The sequence below is a fragment of the Lichenostomus cassidix genome, chromosome 11 (genome assembly GCF_008360975.1).
Source record: "Lichenostomus cassidix isolate B80296 chromosome 11, HeHo_3.0, whole genome shotgun sequence".
In the NCBI taxonomy this organism is placed as follows: Eukaryota; Metazoa; Chordata; class Aves; order Passeriformes; family Meliphagidae; genus Lichenostomus; species Lichenostomus cassidix.
In genome coordinates, this window is record NC_139492.1 from 6896843 (window position 1) to 6917392 (window position 20550).

At 54.1% G+C, this 20550-nt stretch overlaps 2 protein-coding genes and 1 non-coding gene across 3 annotated transcripts; 1 reads left to right on the top strand and 2 right to left on the bottom strand.

Moving 5' to 3' along the window:
- Positions 1–135: 135 nt before the first annotated feature.
- Positions 136–11685, bottom strand: MATCAP1 (microtubule associated tyrosine carboxypeptidase 1). Its single transcript, XM_085071594.1, has 6 exons — positions 11240–11685; positions 7078–7221; positions 3012–3144; positions 2310–2615; positions 1454–1551; positions 136–938 (listed from the first exon to the last, which is right to left on the bottom strand). The coding sequence occupies exons 1-6, from the start codon at positions 11630–11632 to the stop codon at positions 774–776; spliced, it is 1239 nt and encodes a 412-aa protein (XP_084927720.1). The 5' UTR covers positions 11633–11685; the 3' UTR covers positions 136–773.
- An 821-nt stretch (positions 11686–12506) lies between these two features.
- Positions 12507–18067, bottom strand: LCAT (lecithin-cholesterol acyltransferase). The gene is made up of 6 exons (XM_085071590.1): positions 17857–18067; positions 15734–15890; positions 15160–15275; positions 14738–14833; positions 14426–14650; positions 12507–13650 (listed from the first exon to the last, which is right to left on the bottom strand). The coding sequence occupies exons 1-6, from the start codon at positions 18002–18004 to the stop codon at positions 13028–13030; spliced, it is 1365 nt and encodes a 454-aa protein (XP_084927716.1). The 5' UTR covers positions 18005–18067; the 3' UTR covers positions 12507–13027.
- A 1477-nt stretch (positions 18068–19544) lies between these two features.
- Positions 19545–19617, top strand: TRNAK-UUU (transfer RNA lysine (anticodon UUU)). Its single transcript has one exon. It is a non-coding gene; the product is annotated as a tRNA-Lys (tRNA).
- Positions 19618–20550: the final 933 nt, after the last annotated feature.

The following is a 20550-nucleotide window of genomic DNA, read 5'->3' on the forward strand; positions in this document are numbered from 1 at the left end:
CATGACCCATTCCAGCCCCTGACGCACCAGCTCAAACCATCCAGCTTTGCCTGTGCCAGCAAGAAGCACGGTGGGTGTTCACAGTGGTGCTAGCCTGATTTTTTATGCTATGCACAACCTTTTGCCCACACGTCCTTTCCATTACATCACCTTTATTACACGCTTTTTCCTAACATCAAGCCCAGTCCCCACCCTGAGTCCTCAAAGCCAGGCAGGGTGGCTGTAGCTGGGGTGCAGAGCTGGGCAGAGATTGGCCATGGGGGATTAAAGTCCTTCCTGCTGCTGGTGGGAGACATGAGGGAAAGGGTAGGGAGTGGAAAAGGCATCCATGGGGCAATCTGTGGGTGCAGGCCAGCCCTTATTCCCTGCCAGGCACAGCCCAGAGCCCCCAGTCCTGTGCTGGTCCCAAGTAGGTGCCCTCGCAGTGCTGGGAGCACTCCCGTTACCCTACAGCAATCCCCACACTGCAACTCCCCCTGCACAGCCTTCTGCACTAAGGGACCAGCACATTGCCCCAACTCCACCCTCACTCCCCCTGAACCCTCTTCTCCGGCTCCCCAAAGCCGCGTGGAGCTGCACAGCCATCCCCAAAATACACAGGGACGATGTGGGGGGACACATCAACACAACCACACGGGCCCTCGGCCGCGCTACCCTACACAGCGGTACATGCACAGCGCCCACCTCGGGCTCTGCCCTCTGCTCCAGCCCCAATAAATACCCAATAAACAGCACCAGTTACACCCTTGGGGTGCTGGTTTGAGGGGTGCCCCTCAGTCAGGCAGCAGCTGCTCCAGCTCCTCCTCGTTCAGGCCATTGGTGGTGACAATGTGATCCAGCTGCTTCATGTACCGCTCCAGGTCCTGCATGAAATGGGGGATGCGGGCTTTATCCAGGACCCCAAATTTCTTCAGCCGATTCACATCTTCATAGGACACCTGGCAGGAAGCACAGAAATGGGGTCAGTCCCCTCCATCCCAAACCCTGGCAGTTGCCATGGGGGATATCTGGTCCCCTTTCAGGCCCCCTGGGTCACTCCCCCAACTTCCCAAACATCCCTGCTGCCTGTGGGGAGGCAGTGGGAGAGCTGGGAGTGTGGGATTTGCAAGGATTTGTGCTTTTGGTAATTTCGGTCACTGCAAGGACAGGTGACAGCAGGACTGCTGTGGCCAAGGGCCAGAAAGGCTTAACCTGCTGGGTTAAGCCTCTTCCCGAATGTCTCCCACAGAGGATTATGGATTGTCCTGTCCTTCCTTGCATCCTAGCCAGCACAGCCTTTCCCTGCTACAGAGACTTGTAAGCGTAGGGAAAGGCAAAGAGCTGAAGGGCTGCCAGGCAAAGACTGGTTTTTGGGAAGCCATGAGATCAAGGGAGCACATGTGAGCTTTGGGATGGGATGGGACTCTGGGATCAGCCACTCCCTGCCTGTCCAACCCTCACCCTGGCTTGATACCTTTCCAAGTGCAGCCAGCAGTGGGAAGTCGATGGTCTGCCGGTGGCGCAGGATGCGGAGAATCCCGTCCAGGTACACCTGGTCCTTACTGAAACAGCCTGGAACAGCAGAAAAAACCTGGGAGAGAGCACCTGGCTTCCCAGCACCCTCCACTTGCCTGAACATCTGCTGACCACAATAACCAGAATGAGGGCACTGACAACCAGTGTGCCAGGGCTCAGGACCGCTGCATCCCAAGGAATGAGCACTGGGGAGGCAGCCAGGTGCAGTGAGAGCCACAAACTTCACTGGGATACTTTCATGCTTCTTCCCAAGTAATTTTTTTAAGGGTAAACCTTAAGGGTAAACCACTGCAAGCATCCAAATGTATCCACAGTAATGCTCATTTTTTCCTCTCCTTTGCCTGCTGCTTCCCCAAGAGCTTGTGCGAGTTGCTCCCATGGGACAGGGAGGTTGGTGCTGGCTGCTGTGCCTGTGTTGGAAGGAAAGGGTTAAAAGCAGAACACTGATCTGGAGGATTGTAAATTGCTCAAGTGACCTTGCACCTGGGTGTAACTCTTGATAAGCCTGTGAACAGCAGGTTGGTGATCCTTTGATCTCCTGTTCCTCTGCCCAGGTGTTGGATGTTGCTCTGGGGATACCCCAGTTAGTGAGATAATGGAAATAAATTTACTTTGTGTTCTAGCCACCAGTTTGTGGCTGTTCTGTCTGCCTGTGCCAACTCACATTCTACAGGACTGGTGATGCTCAGCCCACACATCAGCAGAACATATTCACCCTCTGTCTTTCCTTAAAAAAAAAAAAAAAAAAAAAAAAATTCCTCCCAAAATTCAATTCATACCCCCCCGAGTGGTACCTGGCTGTGAGGTGTCCGTCTGGCCCCGCTTTGCCCGCACGCAGTACTCCCACCGGACGCCAGCATCCTGCACATACTGCTCCAGGTCCTGGAAGAGGGCGGAGAAGGAGAGGCGGCTGGCGCGCTCGATGGTGTAGTAGAGCAGGGCTGCCCGCCACAGGAAGGGCTGCTTGCGGAAGAGGACGCTGTGCAGGCTGGCCAAGCCTTCCTCCGTGGGGTTGGCGGGCTTCAGGCTGTACTGCTTGCGGCCCTCGGAGGTGTGCCAGGGCTGGCGGGTGTTGTTGACCCCCCGGATGTAGTGGGTGCCTGGGGAGGGGGGACAGGAGTGAGTGTTATCAGCCACAGCCCCAGAATGCTCAACTCCCACCCCCCCCATCCCAAGTTGCTGGTGTTGGGGCCAAATCCCAGCACCCATGAGTGCCTGCTCCAGTCTTGGCTGGTGATGATGCCATGGGACATCTGTTTGTTCTGGTGCCCAGGGGGAGGCTAGACATGGATAAACAGGTGGGTGCCCAACACCCCTCTCCCTGCACACAGACAGGGACCCAGGTGGCCTCAGCCCCTTCCAGAACCTGCCCAGGAGCCCCCCTCGAGGATGCCTCCTTGCAGGACCTGTGGGTACCACCTTGCCCCAGGGCATTACCCCAAGGATGCTCACAGCATCCCCCTGCTCTGCCCCCACCCACAGCCAGCCTCGCTGACCTATCTCATGGCGCAGCATCCCCTCCAGCCAGTGCTGCCGGGCTCCGGCCAGGTTGATGGCCAACGTGGGCCGGCTGTCTTCCACCATCATCACTGCTTGGGACAGGAGGTCATCGGTGAGCTGCACCACCACCTGCAGAAGAAGGAGGAAGCAATGGCCATCAGCAGGGTTTTGGCTCTCAGCAGAGGCTGAGATGGTGACAGATGGTCAGAAAAACCCACTGACACCACGGATGGCACTGTTTGGCACTGCTGCACCATCACTGGATTGTGCTGCAGCTCCCCAAAGGAATGATAGACAGCAAGAGCCTTTGGGGGTGGGGGGATAATGAGAGGAGAAAGATGATCTCATGCAGGGATGAAGTAGCTCCTTTAATCTCTTTACAGCCAACAAAGCTGAGCAGGCACTGCAGGGGAGCAGGCAGCTCCTGGGAAGGCTCCTCCAGAATCCCTCTGGCTCCAGCATCACCCTCCCTAGCTTGTTCCCATGAGCTGCCCAGAGTTTTGTGGCCACACAGGATGGACAGCCTCTGGAGACCTGCCTGGTCCCCCTTCTGCATCCTCATTGGCAATGAGATGGGGCAGTAACTTTGGCCCTCAAAACAACCCCACTATGAACACCCAACAGCACCAGCTTTGTAATGGCTCTGCACCCTCCAAGAAACATCTCCCAAGGGATTCAAGGCTCTGGCTCCATTTTCATGGACTCCTCCATGGATTCTCCCATTCGAGGCTCCAAGACATCAGCAGTGAGGATGGCTCCACGCCAGTTCACCCTCACAGAAGGAACAGTGTGCGCTGGCCACAACTCACAGCAGGGTTGGGCATTGCATGTGAAGGACTACTCAGTATCTTTACACAGAAAAAACTGTTATTTTGAGAAACCTGGCTATCACAGGTGCTGGAGCCAAGAGAGCTGCTCTCCATGAGTTAGTGTGCCAGCCAAGCAGCACTTTCTGACCACCTGAGTTCAGATCTGCAGCGACTCAAAGCTGCATCATCCATTATCAGAGGAAATGGTCCCTGGGTGCTCTTGCATCCAAGGTTTGGCAGTGGCAAACCTCAGGATAGCAATCAAAATCCCCTACACACCTTTTAACTCTACAAACCATCTATTATTTCACAGCTGACACTTTTGAGGATGAAAACACATGCATGTGTTACTACATGACAACTCTTATTAAAAAAAAAGAGAGGAGACTGAATTGGTTTGCTTTAAGTCAGATTTATTATTGTTATTATTATTATTATTTATTATGAAAGCCAAAAGTGCAGCATAACAGAGTCCACCGCTGGGCAAACAAACAGCATAAAATACTTACAGTGCAACTGCTTACCTGGGTTAAAATACACCGGCATGAAAAGGAATCCCTCCATCGCTGAGAAGAGACTTGCCAGTTCACCTCTGATTCCCTGTGCAGAGCCAGTCACCCAGGAGCAATGGAAAGGGACTCTGGGCAATGCCAGAGGCCACAGTTTCCTACACTGCCCACTGCAGCCCTTCTCCTGCTGCAGCAGCCCATCCTGGTGAGCAGCACCACCTGCCTTGTTTTGGGACTCTCCAGCTTAGCAGGTACTGTTACAACCAGGGCTGCAACTCCAACCAAAATCCTGCTCCTGGAGCAGCAGCACCAGCTCTCCAGGTCTGTGACCTCTCTCATTCTGAGCAGCATCCCCAGTGCATCCTTGTGGTCCATGCTTCTGCTCAGTTTTTGTGATGGAGAAAGAGAGAGGGAAGGCTTCTGGTGGTCCCCATGGCACAGGGGTATACGTCTCTCCCCAGTAACCTGGCACTGCTCAGGACCTCCAGCACTGAGCAAGCATCTCAGAGGTAGAGGGACACCATTGATGGGATCCCAGGAGACACCAGCTAGCACTGTTTAGGCTGACAACACTCCACAACCTCAGGGATTGCCATGCAGCACTTACCATTGGGGCCAGGTGTTTCTCTGCTGCAAGCTGTGAGCCCACTGAAATCCATACTGAAACCTCCAGCAGCATCATATCTGTCCTGAGTCAAAAGAAAAGCAGAAGAGCTTTAGGGTCTGCAGCTTGGACCCCGACAAAGCAGCTTTTGAGGGCACAAAGTTAATTACAGCACAAACACTTACCCAGGAGCGCGCTGCCTGTGGTGATCTTGCCTTTGCCGATCAGTGCTGGGGACAAAGGGCAGCTGCAGTGGCTGCCACCAGCCTGGCCACGCTGCCTGCCAGGGCTGCCTGTGGTTAGGGACGCACCAGCTGCTCGTGCTCTGGGCTAATGCTACCCCCACACGAGTTTCTTCTCTTTTAAGCAAGCCATCATAATTAGTATGTATCAGGGAAGCAAAGGGCACAGCAGAACAGACAGGGCACAGATGGTGAAAGTCAGGAATCAGAGATACAGGTGCAGGGAGGGAGATACACGCCTGAAACCACCCAGTTCCCCGACAGGGTGTGAGATTATCACCGACACAGAAGTTTCAGCAAGTTTTGGTCTTGTACAGGGAGCAAGCTCTGCCAACATTGCTATATCAAGAGAAGGTGAAACCCTTGTCTCTTCCCTATCCCAGACACATCCAGCAAAATTTCCAAAGGAAAAAAAACCAATGCTTTAATTGCTTCAAAAGCACTTATCTAAAGTCCCAGATAAAATACCCACATATCTCACACACCAATGTGCAAACAGTGACTGAACCCTGCTTTCCCTTGAATCACACAAAGCCCCAAGTTGGAAGGGACCCACAAGGTTCATTGAGTCCAACTCCTAATAGCTCTGAGCACAGGGAGAATGACACAGGGCTGGAAGGAAGCCAGTTGTATACCAATATGTAAGAAAATCAATGGCTCTCTGCCCAGCCTGAGCTCAATTAATGCAGAAGAGAGTAGCTGAATTTAATCCATTAATAAACCTGAGCAACAGAGCTCAACTATCAAGTCATACATGCAGGTCTGTAAGACTGTCAACTGCTTGGCTGGATATTGTGACTGGCTCTGGGCATTCAAAGGCAAAGGAAAAGATCTGCAGAAATCCTTTCTATCCCAAGCAAAGGCTTAGAAGGACTAAGGTACCAAATCCACATCCCAGAGACACCCTCAGCAGGCATTATGGCAAACCAAGGGTGCTTGAGGAGGAATGTCCTTGGGCAGGGGGGACCTCAGGGGACCACTCATTCCTGCTTTTGCAGGCATGGAATGTGCTGGGTACCAGTGGGGGAGGTGATGCTTCAGAGAAATGCTCATCAATAATCCTCTTTGGAGACAGAGGTGAAAAATCAGAGGTAGGAAAAAAGAGTCTGGCCAAGAAGCAGTGGTGAGGAAGCCCCCACACCAGCCAGCAGTGCACAGTCCCTGCCCTGTAGCCAACTGCCCCAGGGAGGCCTGCAAGCCAACTCAAGCAAAGCCAGGTCCAGAAATCCTTCTCAGACCTTGAACCCAGGACGGTGGCAGTGTTTTGTCCACACCTTGCTGGCAGAAGAGGGAAAAAAAGCTCCTTAATGGCAGCCATGGGATGTCCCATGCTGGATCCTGCAGGCTGTGCAGAAAAACCAGGTTAAGAGACATTGAACTTCTCCCCTGGCTCCATCCCACAGGGCTACTGTTATATCTTAAGCATGTATTTCCCAGCCTTAAAACCCAAGCTTGGGGTTTCAAAGCACCAAAACCCAGCATGTCTTGCAGGACAGCAGGAAATTTCTTCCCCTGGCTTTGCTTTTGGACATGTGGGTTAAGGCAGCTGTTGGAGAAGTCTGCCCCCCCACTGCCAACAGCAAGAGATGACTTCCCAACAATAACTGATGCCTCAGGCACGCAGCAAAAGGCTCCTGGCACGGCCACGCAGACAAGCAGCAGCTCCTCCCTCTGTCTCAAGCATAGGAGATACACATGGAAAACATCACAGAAAGTTTGTGGGGAACCAGCACCCATGTTCTAAAGCCAGGGTATGGTGAAGCTGGAGGTGAAAGGACACCACTGCTCAGAGCAGCTTCCTCTTTGTAGCCAAAACATTTCTTAATCTGAGTCCTTTTTATCAGAACATAAATACTTTGCTGTTATTTTACAAGTGATTAAGGAGGGACACAGATTACCTCTCCCACACAGCCTTCCTTCTGCATGTACTTTCGGATCACAGACCAGATCTGGCACTTGCTCAGCAGCCTCCCGCCCGTGGCGACCTCGAAGCTCTCGTAGGTGCCGTACTTCTCCAGGACAGTGCGAATGATCCTGATGGCCTGTGGCACGCAGAAAGTACAAACATCAGCACAAACACCTCCCTGCTAATAAATACACCTTAAAATCCCACGTGCAACAACCCCAGTGAAGATAACCCCTGATTAACGCCTCTAAAATGAGATGTGGTTTTGCAAGATCTAAAAAACCAAGGAGGCTGAGCTGGCTGGAGGTGGCCACCAGGACAGATGGACTCTTCACACAATCAGCATGACACACAGCATAATTCTGCTTTTTGTCACCCTTGCAGGCATCCCTTGTGGGAACGGGGCAAAGCAGAAGTGAAACCGCATTGTCACAGTGTGGTTAAATCCATTATTATTTTCAATCTTTTCTGCTTTTAGTTCTCCTTGCAAACTCCAGTGCTTGCACAAAGATCTCCAGCTTCCCAGCTTGCTTTTTTCCCCGTTTCTTACTACAGTGTTGGATTCCAAGCCCAGCAGCAACGCTGTGCATTGCCCTCTGCAGTGATGCTGCTTCAAATGGGGTCTCAGCACCACCAGCCTGCTGCACACCCAGCAGCCTCCTATTAAAAGCATCATGTGCTCCATTATTCACATTAACATTTATGGAACATCTATTAAATATGAACATTTATTAGCACATTTCCTCTCCAAAAAGTGTGCTTTCATTCCAGACATTTTCAAGCAGTTACTTTCTCCAGTCATTGGAATATATATTAATATAATATACTATATTAATATTATATTAGTATATATTCCAAAGCAGATGACTTTCAACCAATTCTGGAGCTTTTCCAGCAGTTTTATTGCATCTGCAAACCTGGCTGGGCTGTTGCCAAGCTTCCCAGCCCAGGACCAATTGCTGCCCCTCCCTGGTCCCTAAGGTAACCCAGGATCAGAAGATCAGTGCTCACCACCAGTACTGGTACTCAAATCATCCACCACCCCGTAAGACAAGAGGAAATGGCTCAAGTTGTGCTAGGGGAGGTTTAAGTCAGATATTAGAAAAAGAATTCTTTATGGAAAGGGTTGTCAAGCATTGTAATAGGCTGCCCAGGGCAGTGGTGGAGTCACCATCCCTGGAGGTATTTAAAAGATGTAGATGTGGCACTTGGGGATGTGGTTTAGTGGTGGGATTGACAGCGCTGAAGTAACAGCTGGACTTGATCTTAAGGGTCTTATCCCAGCTAAACAATTCTATGATCCTAAGATGGGGGTTTATGGTCTGCATCTGGTGAGCATCTTCCTCTATCACTGCAGAAAGTCCTGATTTTCCTTCCCTGGTCAGTTTTCACAGCTGGTTTTTATTCTCCAGTCACTTACGGTGTCTTCCAGGAGAAGCTGTGCACAGTTTTTCTGTTGTCAGTTTTGTTTTCTGGGGGGTTGGGGTGGGTTTTTTTGGGTTGTGGTTTTTTTGTTTGTTTGTTTGGGGTTTTTTGGTTTGGTTTTTTTTGTGAAACAACCAGGTTCATTTTTACAGCACTGCAAGGAACCTCCAGCTGACCACAGCAGAAAAAGGACCTTTCATCCTCCCACCTCTGCTCAGCCACTTGTTCTCTCTCCTCTCAGGGGACCCAAACTATGGAGCCAAGAGAAAATCAGCACAGCTGGTGCCCAGGAGTAAGACAACCAAAGAGCTCCTCCCTGACCTTCAGAGCACATCCTGGTGAGCAAAATTCCTGAGATACCAAGTTGAATGTTCTGAGCATCCTCAAATCATGCACCCACCATATGCACTGGGATAACAAATCCCTCAGCCCCAGCTCTGTGCTGGTGCCACACAGATTCATGTGACAAACCAGGGATGTGATCTCCAGGGTGATGAACCTCCATGGAGCTGCAAGAATTCTCCTGGTTTATTTATATTTTTTATTAAAAAAATAAAATAACCCCCCAAGTACATGCAGAGCAGCTGGAAGCAGGGAGCTGGTGCTGGTTTGTCTGTTTGTGTCCAAGGATGCTGACTTAGCAAAATGTCTCATTTATTTAAACTCCATGATTAATGAAGGTCTTTGGAAACAAAGGCTGTTTAAAGCTAAGAGGTAGCTGGCAAGGAAAAATGCTTCCCAAAATAAAAGAGACTGGAAGGAGGTTACTACAGGGTAAGAGCAAAGGAACAGTGCCATGAATGCTGTCCCATCGGACCATTGCCGGAAAACTTGGAGAAACATTGGCAGAAACACTCAACACTTAATATCTCTTGCAAAAGCTTTTAGAATCCACAGTGATCACAAACCCTTAATTCCATTCATTCAAAGCACTGCCCAGAGAAAAATAATCTCAATTATTCATCTTTTACTCTGCTGCAAGCCAACTGCACCAAAAGAGAAAGCACGGGGTGAAAGAGCTCTGAGCAACTCATTTTATTGCACGATTCAGGAAATGAAATATAGGAGGGAAATGCCGAAAGCCAGCGAGGTCTTTGCAGGAGTCAGAGTGTCTCCCCTGCAAGAGCCTTGCTGGCACCAGTTTATCTGGGGCAGAGGTATGGCACACACTGGGAATGACAAACTGCTTAGAAAGCTGTTTACAGAAAGGGCCTGAATCATCTGGATAATAATCCAGGCAGACGCACGGGTAGTGATGTGGGAATAAGTAAACATTCAGAAAACAATAAATAAATCAGTGAAGAAGTTGTTATTTGAATAACTCCCAACTGAGAGGAGCAAAGAAACACCTCTGATGTGCCAGTCTGAATTCAAGATTAAAGGAGGTTTTTATCTGCTCCCCTGTTTGTGTGGCAGAAAGGATGCTCTTCCCAGAGGCAGGATGCCCACTCCCAGGAGCAAACTGGTTTTGGGGCATGGCCAGGCTCCCAGCTCCAAGCCCAGGGCAAAGGCACAGAGTAACTCTATTCCTGCATCCACAAAAGGCTTGTTTGAGGGCAGAGCACCCTGAAAGCACACTCCTGTCTCTTTTCTCCTGTTGAATGACCAGGAGCTCAGTGCCATCCCAGAGCAAGTCAGAAATGTTTCAGTAGTGTGTAAACAAACGAAACAATTAAGCAACATAATACAGACTCCTTAAGTGGAGTCTACACCAACTAATATTGTTACTGACCACGTTTGCTGATGCCTTAGGATGCTGCCACACTGGACAACCTTTAGACCTTCCAGAAAAAAAGCCAGACTTAATCACCAGGTCATTCATCACGCTAAGGACCATTTCCCATGGTGTTACCCATGCGCTCCTTGGCTGTTATTTCTACAGCAACAAGTGCAAAAGCATGCCAGCAAGGTGTCCCTGATGGAGTACAGCTCCCAACACAAGCAGGAGCCAGTCAGATCATAGAAACACATACTGGTTTGGCTGGAAAGGGGAATTTAAGATCATTTCATTCCAATCCTCCTCCATGGGCTGGTACACCTTCCACTAGACCAGAATGCTCAAAGCCCCATCTGACCTGGCCAGGGCGTGGATGCTGGTAGCATCATCCAGAACCAGCATGACCCATGTCACCCATGGAGCATTTACTATTCCTGCAGGTAGGTGACGTTACTAAAAACAGGCTTAAGAAATCACAGGGTGAGTGTTCTAAAGCAGGGTACAAAAGGTGTTAAGGGCAGAGGGATCAGGCAGCAGCTGGCAAGGAAAGCAGGTAAGGTTTCACATGGACAAAGGCGAGCGGCCTTAAATTGACAGAAGGTGGGTTTAATTCGGACATTAGGAAGAAATTCTTCCCAGTGAGGGCGACGAGGCACTGGCACAGGTTGCCCAGAGAAGATGTAACTTGCCCCATCCCTGGAAATGTTCAAGGCCAGGTTGGATGGGACTGGGAGCAATCGCTCTAGCGGAAGATGTCACTGTCCATGGCAGGCTGTGGGGGGTAATTAGATGGTCTTTGAAATCCCTTCAAACCCAAACAATTCCAGAATTCTATGACCATACACCAGCTTCTGGCCAGCCCCACCACGAAACAGTCCCCCACGACACATCCCGGTGGCATGTGAATATCCACACTTTCGCACCAGCCCACGGGCGAGCTGCGCTCCCTTCTTTCTCCTCCTCCTCCTCCTCCTCCTCCCAGGCCGAGCATCCCTCCCCGGCCCCGCCTCACCTGGGCCACGAACCGGTCGGAGGCTGCCCCGTACTTGTCCAGCACGGCGGCGGGCACCGGCTCCGCGTACTCGAACTGCGGGTCATAGGCAAAGCTGGCGCGGAAGAACCGCTCCCGCTCCGCTTCCACGTTCCGCGGCCGCAGTGCCACGAGCAGGCAGGGGCTGCGCCGCCCGCCGCCCTCCTCCCCGCGGCCCCGCGCGATGTGCGGCAGCGAGGCGGCGGCCCGCAGCCCCCCGCGCCCCGCCGCGCCCTCGCTCCGCCGCGTCCCCGCCCCGGCTTCCGAGAGGCGGCGGGTTCCCCGCGGGCAGCGCCGTGCGGGAGGCGGCGGCGGCGAGGGGCAGGGGCAGAGCGGGGCGCCATTGCCCGGCCCGCCGGCCGCCCCCGAGCCCATGGCCCCCGAGCCCGCGGCCTCCAGCGCGGCGGCACCGGGGCTGCGCCGGCTCCGCGCCCCGCCCGCCTCAGCGCCCCGAGCACGCGCCGCCGCCCGCCAATCGGCGCCGCGCCTGGCGCGCCGCAGCCAATGGGAGAGGAGCGCTGAGGGAGAGCCCCGCCCCGCCCCGCCCCGCGGCGGCAGAGCCGGGCTCGGCCCCGAACTGCGCTCCGCAACGCGGGCTCGGGGCACCCGCGGCAGCATCGCCAGCCCCGGCAGCATCGCCAGCCCCGGCAGCATCGCCAGCCCCGGCAGCATCGCCAGTCCCGGTGGCATCCCCGGGCCCGGCACCGTCGCCAGGCCTGGATGCCCAGCCGGTCCCAGTTGCACAGCTTGTCCCGGCTGCATTGCTGCCTCTCTTGCATGACCAACGCTGGCTGTGTCACCACATTTGTATTGCCAGCCCCGGATGCATGGCCAGTCGCAAGCTGCATCGCCAGCCTGTTTGAATCTCCAGCCTTGGCTACATCACCACCCCTACTTGTGTTACCAACCCCAGTTACATTAGCATCCCCCAGTTGCGTCACCAGTCCCAGTTACATTTCCAAGGCCAGTTATATTTCCATCTCAGTTGATCTGCCAGCACCAGTTGCGTCATCAAGCTCCAGTAGTGTCACCAACCCTAGTTATGTCACCAACCCCAACCACACTGTCACCCTCATCATGTTGCCAGCCCTTGTCTCCATCATTTCCATCACCAACCCCTGTTCCATCATTGACTCCTTGTTTTTTCCCAAAGCCCTGTCTCCTGGCTGGCCTGCAGGCAGCAAGCACCTCACTCTTTGGTTATGGCTGGCTTCACCACCCAGCTCTAAAGGACAAGGCAGACTCAGCATGCAGAAGCAAAGTGTGTTTATTATTTTGTAAATCTGCTGGTTTCAAGTTGGTCTTGCCCAAGGAGCCTAGCTCGCTGCTCTGTAAGCCATACCTACTGTGCCACCCCTGTGCTACCTCTGTGACCACCCGGTAGGCCAGAGCCTGCTCTTGTTATGTGAGTTGCTCTGTCCCAGGTGAGCAGAAGCTATGGCACCACGGGTCCACAGCCTCTAAAGTGCCTAAAAATGGCTTGCTAGCGACAAAGGCTTGTGCGTACGCTGGAATTCACGAGTGTGATGTTAATGAGCTGGCAGCGTGGTTAATTATCCACCCGCTAGTGGGAAGTGACAAGCCTCTGAAGTAAAATGAATCATCATTCCCGAAAGAAGAACCAGTCAGCGTGGAAGTGGGTGCCAGCCCATCCACCTGAGCTGTTGGTGTTGCTCACTTTCCTTCCAAACTCAGCTCCAAGTCCTTTGCTCCCCTGCACGGCAGTTTGTGGTGCCTACCATCATGGAGGGAAGCTGACCCTCACTCCTTTCAGTTCTTTTTAGGCTCCTTAAGGACCTTGTGTTCCTGTAGGATCTTCCCCAACTTCCCAGCCTCTGGGCTGGATCTCGCGTGCCCTGGCTCCCCCTGCTCCTCTTGGCTCCCCAGCAGGATTTCATTGATGTAACTGAGTGTCAGGTTGCTGAAGATCATGTTGAAGTGGTGGGCGCCTCGTAGCTCCTGGACATACACCTTCTGCTTTTGCTGGCCGCGCCATCGCTTGCACAGCTCCAAGCTGCGTGTGTTGACACTGTCGTCCCCATCGCCATAAATTATATCTACGGGGTCCTCATAAGGGAAACGCTCGTCATAAACGTAAGTCTCTGGGGTGGGGAAGCCCGTGCCATAGAGGCAATATGTGTCCACCCCAGGAGGGGGTAAATCCTTCAGCAAGTCCTTCATGTCCTCCCACATGTACCAGCCATCCTCCAGGTTGACGTCGGTGAAGAAGCGCTGGTAGTCGCGGTAGGTGTAGTTGTACGAGGGTGTGGAGATGAAAACGTGGCTCTCAGGCCAGGCTAGGGTTGTTGGGAACATCCAGGGGCTGGTGGTGGTCATGCGCTGCTCTTCACGGAGCTTGATGTTGGACATGAGTGGGATGCCCTGTTCGTCACCTGCGGGACACACAAGGACTCATCAGAAAGAGCACTGCAGTGTCCCCTCACAGACAGAGCCTTTGGGCAGCTGGGCTGGGCTCAGCCCTCCCAGTGACTCACCACTGTCTCCTGGCTAGTTTCATCTCAGGTCTTCTCCTTACCCCTACCCTGCCCATGACCATGTGTCCTCTCCTCACCCCCATGGCTCCAGATACCCAGAACAGCCTTCAAATAGCCTCTTCTCTCCACATCTCTAGCTGCTCAGGGGGACTGAGTGGAGACAAACCTGGGTGTGGGATGGCACAGACCAACCCAGCCCTGAACTTTCCCTGCAACCCTAGCACCTCCACACCTGCCTGCAGGCACAGGAGCGAGCAGAGCCCAATAGTGGGTGGCCAATTTGCATGTTTCCTTCAAGCCTTGGCATTTTTGGTATGTCTGGAGTCCTAAGACCATGGAATGACCTCAGACGACCTTAAAAATATCTCTGGCTCTTGTGGCAACAGAGAAAAATAAAAGCAGGTGACTTAAGGGCAATGCAAGGGGCCAGATGTTAAAACCTTCAAGCACATGATTTTTAATCTCATGCCTTTTTGGACTTGTGACTTGTAAATATTCTGGGCTGTCAGCATTAGGCAAGTGATTGTGGCTTTCTGGGCTGCAAAGATGCTGAACAGGAACTGGGTCCCACATCTCTTTCGCCACTGTCTCCTTTCCTGGCCCACCACCACCCTTCCATCTCTGCAAGAGGGAAAGAAAAGTAAGAGGTGGCTGCACACAAGGAGTCACCCACCAGATGCCAGGATTCGGAGGGGCTTGACGGAGCCTCCCCAGGGGGCACCCAGGGAGATGAACCCCCCAATGTACTGATCTTTCCAGGCTTGGGTCTGCTGCAGCAGGAAGTAGAGGATGTGCAGGTTGCCCATGCTGTGTGCGATGAGGAAGACACTTCTCTGGTACTTGTCGTGCATCTCCTCAATCAGCGCCTTCAGATTCTGGAAGTATTCAGGCTGCTCCTCTGTGGACAAGAGGGGAGCATGATGGCACAAGGCTCATCCTGCTTCCCTCCCTGCATGGGGTCCCTGGTCACAACCCCCAGACTTACGGGGTCCAACTCTCCAGTCATAGGGGGCTGCCCGAACCGTCTGGTCCCTCACGTAGCCATTGTTCACCAGGTTCTGCACCAGGGTGTGCAGGTAACCTGTGGGCAAAGGGAACAAGTGGGAATTAGGTCTGTGGTCTTCTCTTGTCGAGCATTTTCCATCCTGGTCCTGGTCATGGCCAAAATGTTCTCTGGTAAGCCCTGCAGCTCAGTGGCTCCAACCAGACACAGTGACTCTGTTCATCCCATTGAGTACTGGGGTCAAAGATGGGGTCGTCCCTGCCAGCACTCGACTGGAGTGTGTCCCCAGGGCTAATGCCCCTCACTCCCAGTGCCCTGGGCTCTCTGCTGGAGACATGGGGACACCTCCCCATTTGCAGGGAGCATGTCGGATCCCCAGTCACCGTGGCCTCTCCTCCTCTCACCTGCCAGCTTGCTCTGATCCAGGTATTCCACAGAATAGGTCTTGCCAAAGCCAGGCACGCGAATGTGCACCCCTGGGGCATTGGACATTTTCCGAGAGGTTCGGTTGTACACCACCCTGTGGGGACAGGACAGGAGGTGGCAGAAGAGCCATATCCCCATGAGGGACATGGGGATGGGTGGAAATCACTGGGTAGCAGCTTGGACCTGGCTTTTCCCAAGCCTTGTGTGGATGTGAGGTTCACTGAAGCCCAGAGAGTGTCCATGCTGCCTGCCTGGCATCCTGGGTTAGGAGGCCCTGATGGAACCAGCTGCCATGGCCCCCTCACCCTGGAGCCCTGGGCAGGGTGGCAGCATCTCCAGTGAGTGCTCAGGGTGGTCTGGCTGGGCATGAGCACATGGCAGGGACATGGGGAAGGGACAGGCGCTCAGAGAAGTATCCAGCCACTTGTGTTCCCAAACAATCCCATGGTCCTCCCATTTTTTTCCATGATCACAGCCAGGGGGAGGAGAGGGGAGGGTGATCCTTGGTAGGTCATTTCCCCAGGGAGCTCCCAGGGTAGGGTTGGATGGTACCTGGTGTTATCGATCCAGCAGTCAACTCCCACTGGCAGGAATGTATTGAGGTTGAGCCAGATGGTGAAATAATCCTCCGTTTTGCGGTAGCACATCCAGTTCACCACATCTGGCTTGTCCAGCTTTGCTTCCAGCTGGTTCCCAAGGCACCCAGGCACTGGAGACACCGCAGAGGGAGAACAGAGCCAGTTACAAGCCCAGTCCCACTGACCCTTGGGTCACTGAAATGGTTCGATGCTGAGTGGCATTGTACTCTGTGGAAATTCAGTGGGAACAATGTGTGCAGGAAACACATCACAGCTTTAATCAAGGTCACTTGTGTGCACTGGCCTCCCTCAGTGGAGGGTGACAGTCACCAGGGTGTTTGGTCTGCCTCTGGGAGCTTCAGTGTGGTCCCCAGCAGGGATGGGACACCCATCCCAGTGCCACCCTGATACATGAGCCTGTGCTGGGATCAGACGCTGTGGAGAGCTTTCCCAGCTGAGTGCAGGAGCCAAGAGCCAGCTCCCAGTGCCAGCACTGACTGTGAGGGTGAGTACAAGAGGTGAATGACTGCAGGGGACAGTGAACCTGGTGGAATGGGAGCACCGGGTGACGAATCCCAAAGCCCCAGCAGGTCCAAGGACTTGCCCTCAATACACGGCAGGAGCTGGTGTGGACCGTGAGTGCCTCATGCCATGTGAGAAGGGAAGGAGATGTAGCAGTTACCTCCCTAAACCTGCCTCACAGCTCCTTAATGTCTGTGGCCTGTCCCCAGGGGTACAGGAAGGGTCTAATCCTGTCTTCAAAGCCTCTGGATGGGGATCAGGCAGGTGTAGGAGAGCCCTGGAAGGGAATGGGCAGGAGGGATTTCCCTGGTCAGCAAGAGGAGCAGGACCATGAGCTGCTCTGACAGCTCCTGAAGGTGCACAGCCAGCACCCCCCTGCCCCTGGCACACAGCCCTGAGCTCTGCCTCCCCTTCCAGAGGACATTAGGTAATTATTAAGGGAGCTGTGTGAGGGCAGAGGGGTTATCAGTGGTCCCAAGGGCACTGGGGGTTTCCGGGACGCTCGGCCCAGGGGGATGGGTCACTTGCGGATGCCGAGCAGCCAAGCAGCACAAGGGGCATCCGGGTCTGGCTGGCCGTGGGACATGGCCTGGGGCTGGTACTGGGGACAAAAGGAGATGCTCCAGCCATCACAGGTAATCCTGAGAGAAGGCACCTGGTGACAGTGACCCAGGTCTTCTGACCAACCAGGACATGGAGGTTTGGGCCCTGATGTCCCTGGGAAGGGAGTTTTGCAGGGTCAGCCCTAGGCATTGTAGCAGGGAGGGATCTTCTGCTTTTTCTCTTCTCCTTTTTTTAAGGGGAAACTTGTCATGATTTGAGAAAAAGGAGGAAAACCCCAACTCTGCTCAGCAGGGGTTTCATGGTAAAGCCTGAGCTCGAGTGCCTGGTGATGGCACAGGGGCAAAGGAAGGCAGAGCCATGCAGCACAGAGGTACCAGCTGGTGGTGGCTGCTTCCACCTCCCTGAGATGATGGCCCCACATCTCCTTTAACCTCCGTGTTGCCTTTTTCCTGCTGGCTTGCCCAGTCAGAGTGGGCATTGGGTGGGATGTGAGATGGATCCTCTTTTGCAGCAGCAGAGGATGACTTAGCCACCACCAGGGAGTGGGAGAAGACACAGGATGGGGTGGGCTTCAGGAAAACAAAAGGTGGGGTATGCACCCAGCATGCCAATGGCAGCCACTTTGGGAAGTGGCAGAAGAGGTTGTGCTGCAGCCCCCATCCCTCTGCCAGCAGAGTTCGCCAGATCCAAACAAGCCCTAAAACACCCTCTGGGCCAGATGTGAGATATCAGAGACCCATTTTCTCTCTGGGGTGCCCAGCCTGTCCCCTCAGCTCCAAAAATCACTCCCTGACCATGGCCAGCCCGGTGTCCCTATCCCAGCGAATTGGAGGGGACTGGGGAGCTGTGTGACACCCCTCCTTGGTGGCTCCAATCCAGACAGCCAAGAACCATCACCTCCAAAACCCACTGAGTCACAAGCAGCTCAGCACCCCAACTTCACCATCTGCTTTGGGGGCTGCACGGTGCCCACCTGTACCCCGCGTGGTGCCCGAGCTGGCGCGACCTTACCGAGTACCACGGGCGGCGTGCTGTTGGTCGGGGGAGCTTCTGGGGTGGTGGTGGGTGGAAAGAGGACGTTGAAGAGCCAGAACTGGGACGTGGGCTGCAGGAGCAGCGACAGCGTCAGCAGCGCAACCCCGGCGCCGCTGCTCCCCATGGCAGGCTCGGCCGGGATCCTCCGGACGGCTCCAAGCCAAACAGCCTTTTATAATTTTTACGCAGGTCCAGCCAAGAGGCACCCGGGCTGCAGGGGAGGGGAGAGCTGCAAGGGGCTGGCCATGAGGAGGAGGAGGGACGGGGAGGGACGAAGGACTGGCCTTATGGACAAGCCATGGTCTGTCAAAGCCAGTCTGGCGGTGGCCAGGAGTTCTTTGTGGCCTCTAGAGCTCTGCTCAGGGCTGCTGCACACTGAGAGGCTTCCCGGTGTCTTGGTGTCCCTCTGCTGTGTTCTGGGGAGGTGGCTGCCATGTTCTTTCCCCTGCACAGTGCTCTGAGGATAACTGCCCAGGGCTGCTTGTTCCCTGTCTGGGTGAATAAAGCCCTTCTCCATTTGTCCTGCCCCTGGCAGGGCATGCTGGTGCTGCCAGCATGGCCAGGTGGACCCCAGGCATTTGAGAGAAGATAGAGGGGTTGGCACAGGAAAAGACACATCTGGGCAGCTCCTTATGCTGCATGGCAGTGCCACATTCCCCAGTGCCACCCTGGGCACTGCTCCTGTCCCATGATACCTTCCCCAGGCTTTCCCGTGCAGAATCCTCCCAGTATCCCCTGAAAGGCCCCCTCAGTGACAGTCTCAGCTGAGAAGAGCCCCTGCAGTCCCCAGCCTCCACAAGCAGGGCTTCAGGCAGCCCTGCCTGCACTGGGAACCTGAGACTCTTAGACACCAGGGATGCTCAGGCTGGAAGGGACCTTGAAATTCATCTCATTTCAAACCCCTGCCACGGGCAGGGACACCTCCCACTAGACTGGGATGCTCCAAGCCCCATCCAACGTGGCCTTGAACACTTCAAGGGATGGGACAAAATTGTACTCTCCTGCTGAAGGGAAGATGTGTTCTTCTCCCCAGGGAAATGGGAGGTGGGTTGGGGATGTGTGGGGCTGGAGGGCACCGGTGGGTGGGCTGGCTCACAGGGTGGGTTCCCCGTGGGGCAGAGGCATTCTTTTCTGAAGAATGGGGAGGAAGGGAAAGAGAATATGCGGGGTGGCCTTCAGGTGCCCACCGCGGGCTCTGTGTCTGTGTAACCCAACTCCCCGCAGCCTCCTGCCTCCCTCCTCAACGTGGCTCCTGCAAAAGCGCCGCTGGGACTCGGCTTGAACCGAGTTTGCTGCAGCCCCAGCGCAGAGCACTGACCCCTGTGCGCCACATCCCCACTGCTGCTCCTGTCCCCGGCGGGTCCCTCCTGCCTCCCTCTGAGAGCGGCGGAGGTTTTACAGCAGCTCCCGCAGCATCCTGCTCCGCTGCCTGCCTGCGCATCCCTGCGGCACCGGCATCTTCCCAGGGCGCATCCCTGTGCCGATCAGTGCCCAGGGAGATGCCCAGAACCCGGGGGTTCGGTCTGGAGTGCGCCGGCAGCCTCGTTGGGGTGCCGTGGGTGTGGAAAACATCCAAGTGGGTCCCCACGTTGTCCCTCCAATGCTGCAGCAAAGCAGGGTCGCCCCTGCCTATGACGGACATGCCCCCCGGAGCCCAAATGTGAGCCTGGATAGCTCAGTTGGGAGAGCATCAGACTTTTAATCTGAGGGTCCAGGGTTCAAGCCCCTGTTCAGGCGGTGGCTTTATCCTTTAGGAGCCCGTGGGCAGGAGCGGCACCTTCTCTTGCCGGGACAGTCCCTCCTGGGACAGCTGAGGCAGGGAAGAAGTAGGGGATGATTGTCTCCCCTGCTCCTTCCTGCAGTGAAGGTTGCTCGGGTGCCCAAACTGACTTTAAGCTGTGTTCCCAAAGGTTGGGTTCCTGCTGGTAATTGTTTTTTCTGCATGACAACCTCAAGAAGATACTGAAGGGACTGGAGCATCTCTGCTGGGAGGGAAGCCAGGTGGTGCCCAGTGCCAGGACCAGAGGCCATGGGCACACACTGGAACACAGGAGGCTTCTCTTCCTTCTGTATTATTTTTAGGAGGGAAAAATGCTTTTTGAGCTTTCCCTGAGTAAAGCAATATGTGTTTTCAGTAAATGAATGTTGGAGGAGTGTGAACGTGTGTAAGTAGTGCCCTATAAACTGCAAATCCTAAAAGTAAATGTGAAATTATTTTTTCTCCATTTCTTGCTCTGGATAAGATACAAAAGAAAATAAATTTATTTTGTGCAATAAAAAAAAATCTTTCTTTTCCCCAGCACAAGCCCTGCAGACACCTGAACCCATCTGGCTGAGTGCTGCAGCCTTCTGCTGCTTTCAGATGCCCTCACAGGGGTGAGTTGTGACCCACTGCTTGGGTGGTGCGTTCTTCACCACCAGCCTGTGCCACACCTTACGTAATTTCTCTTTTGAGAGCTGCCCACCAGAGTGAGTTCTGCACGGCTGTCAGGAGAGGGCACCAAGTCCAAGCTAACAGGATGACTCCATTAAGGCTCCAGAAAGGTAAAGCTGACAGTTTAAGAGGCTTCCCCAGGCTGAAGCCTCTCCTGGTGCATCCAGAAATCTCCACCTCCTTCTTGGTGCCAGTGAGACCTCAGCTTCCCAAACCTGCAGTTTGTCAGGGTCACC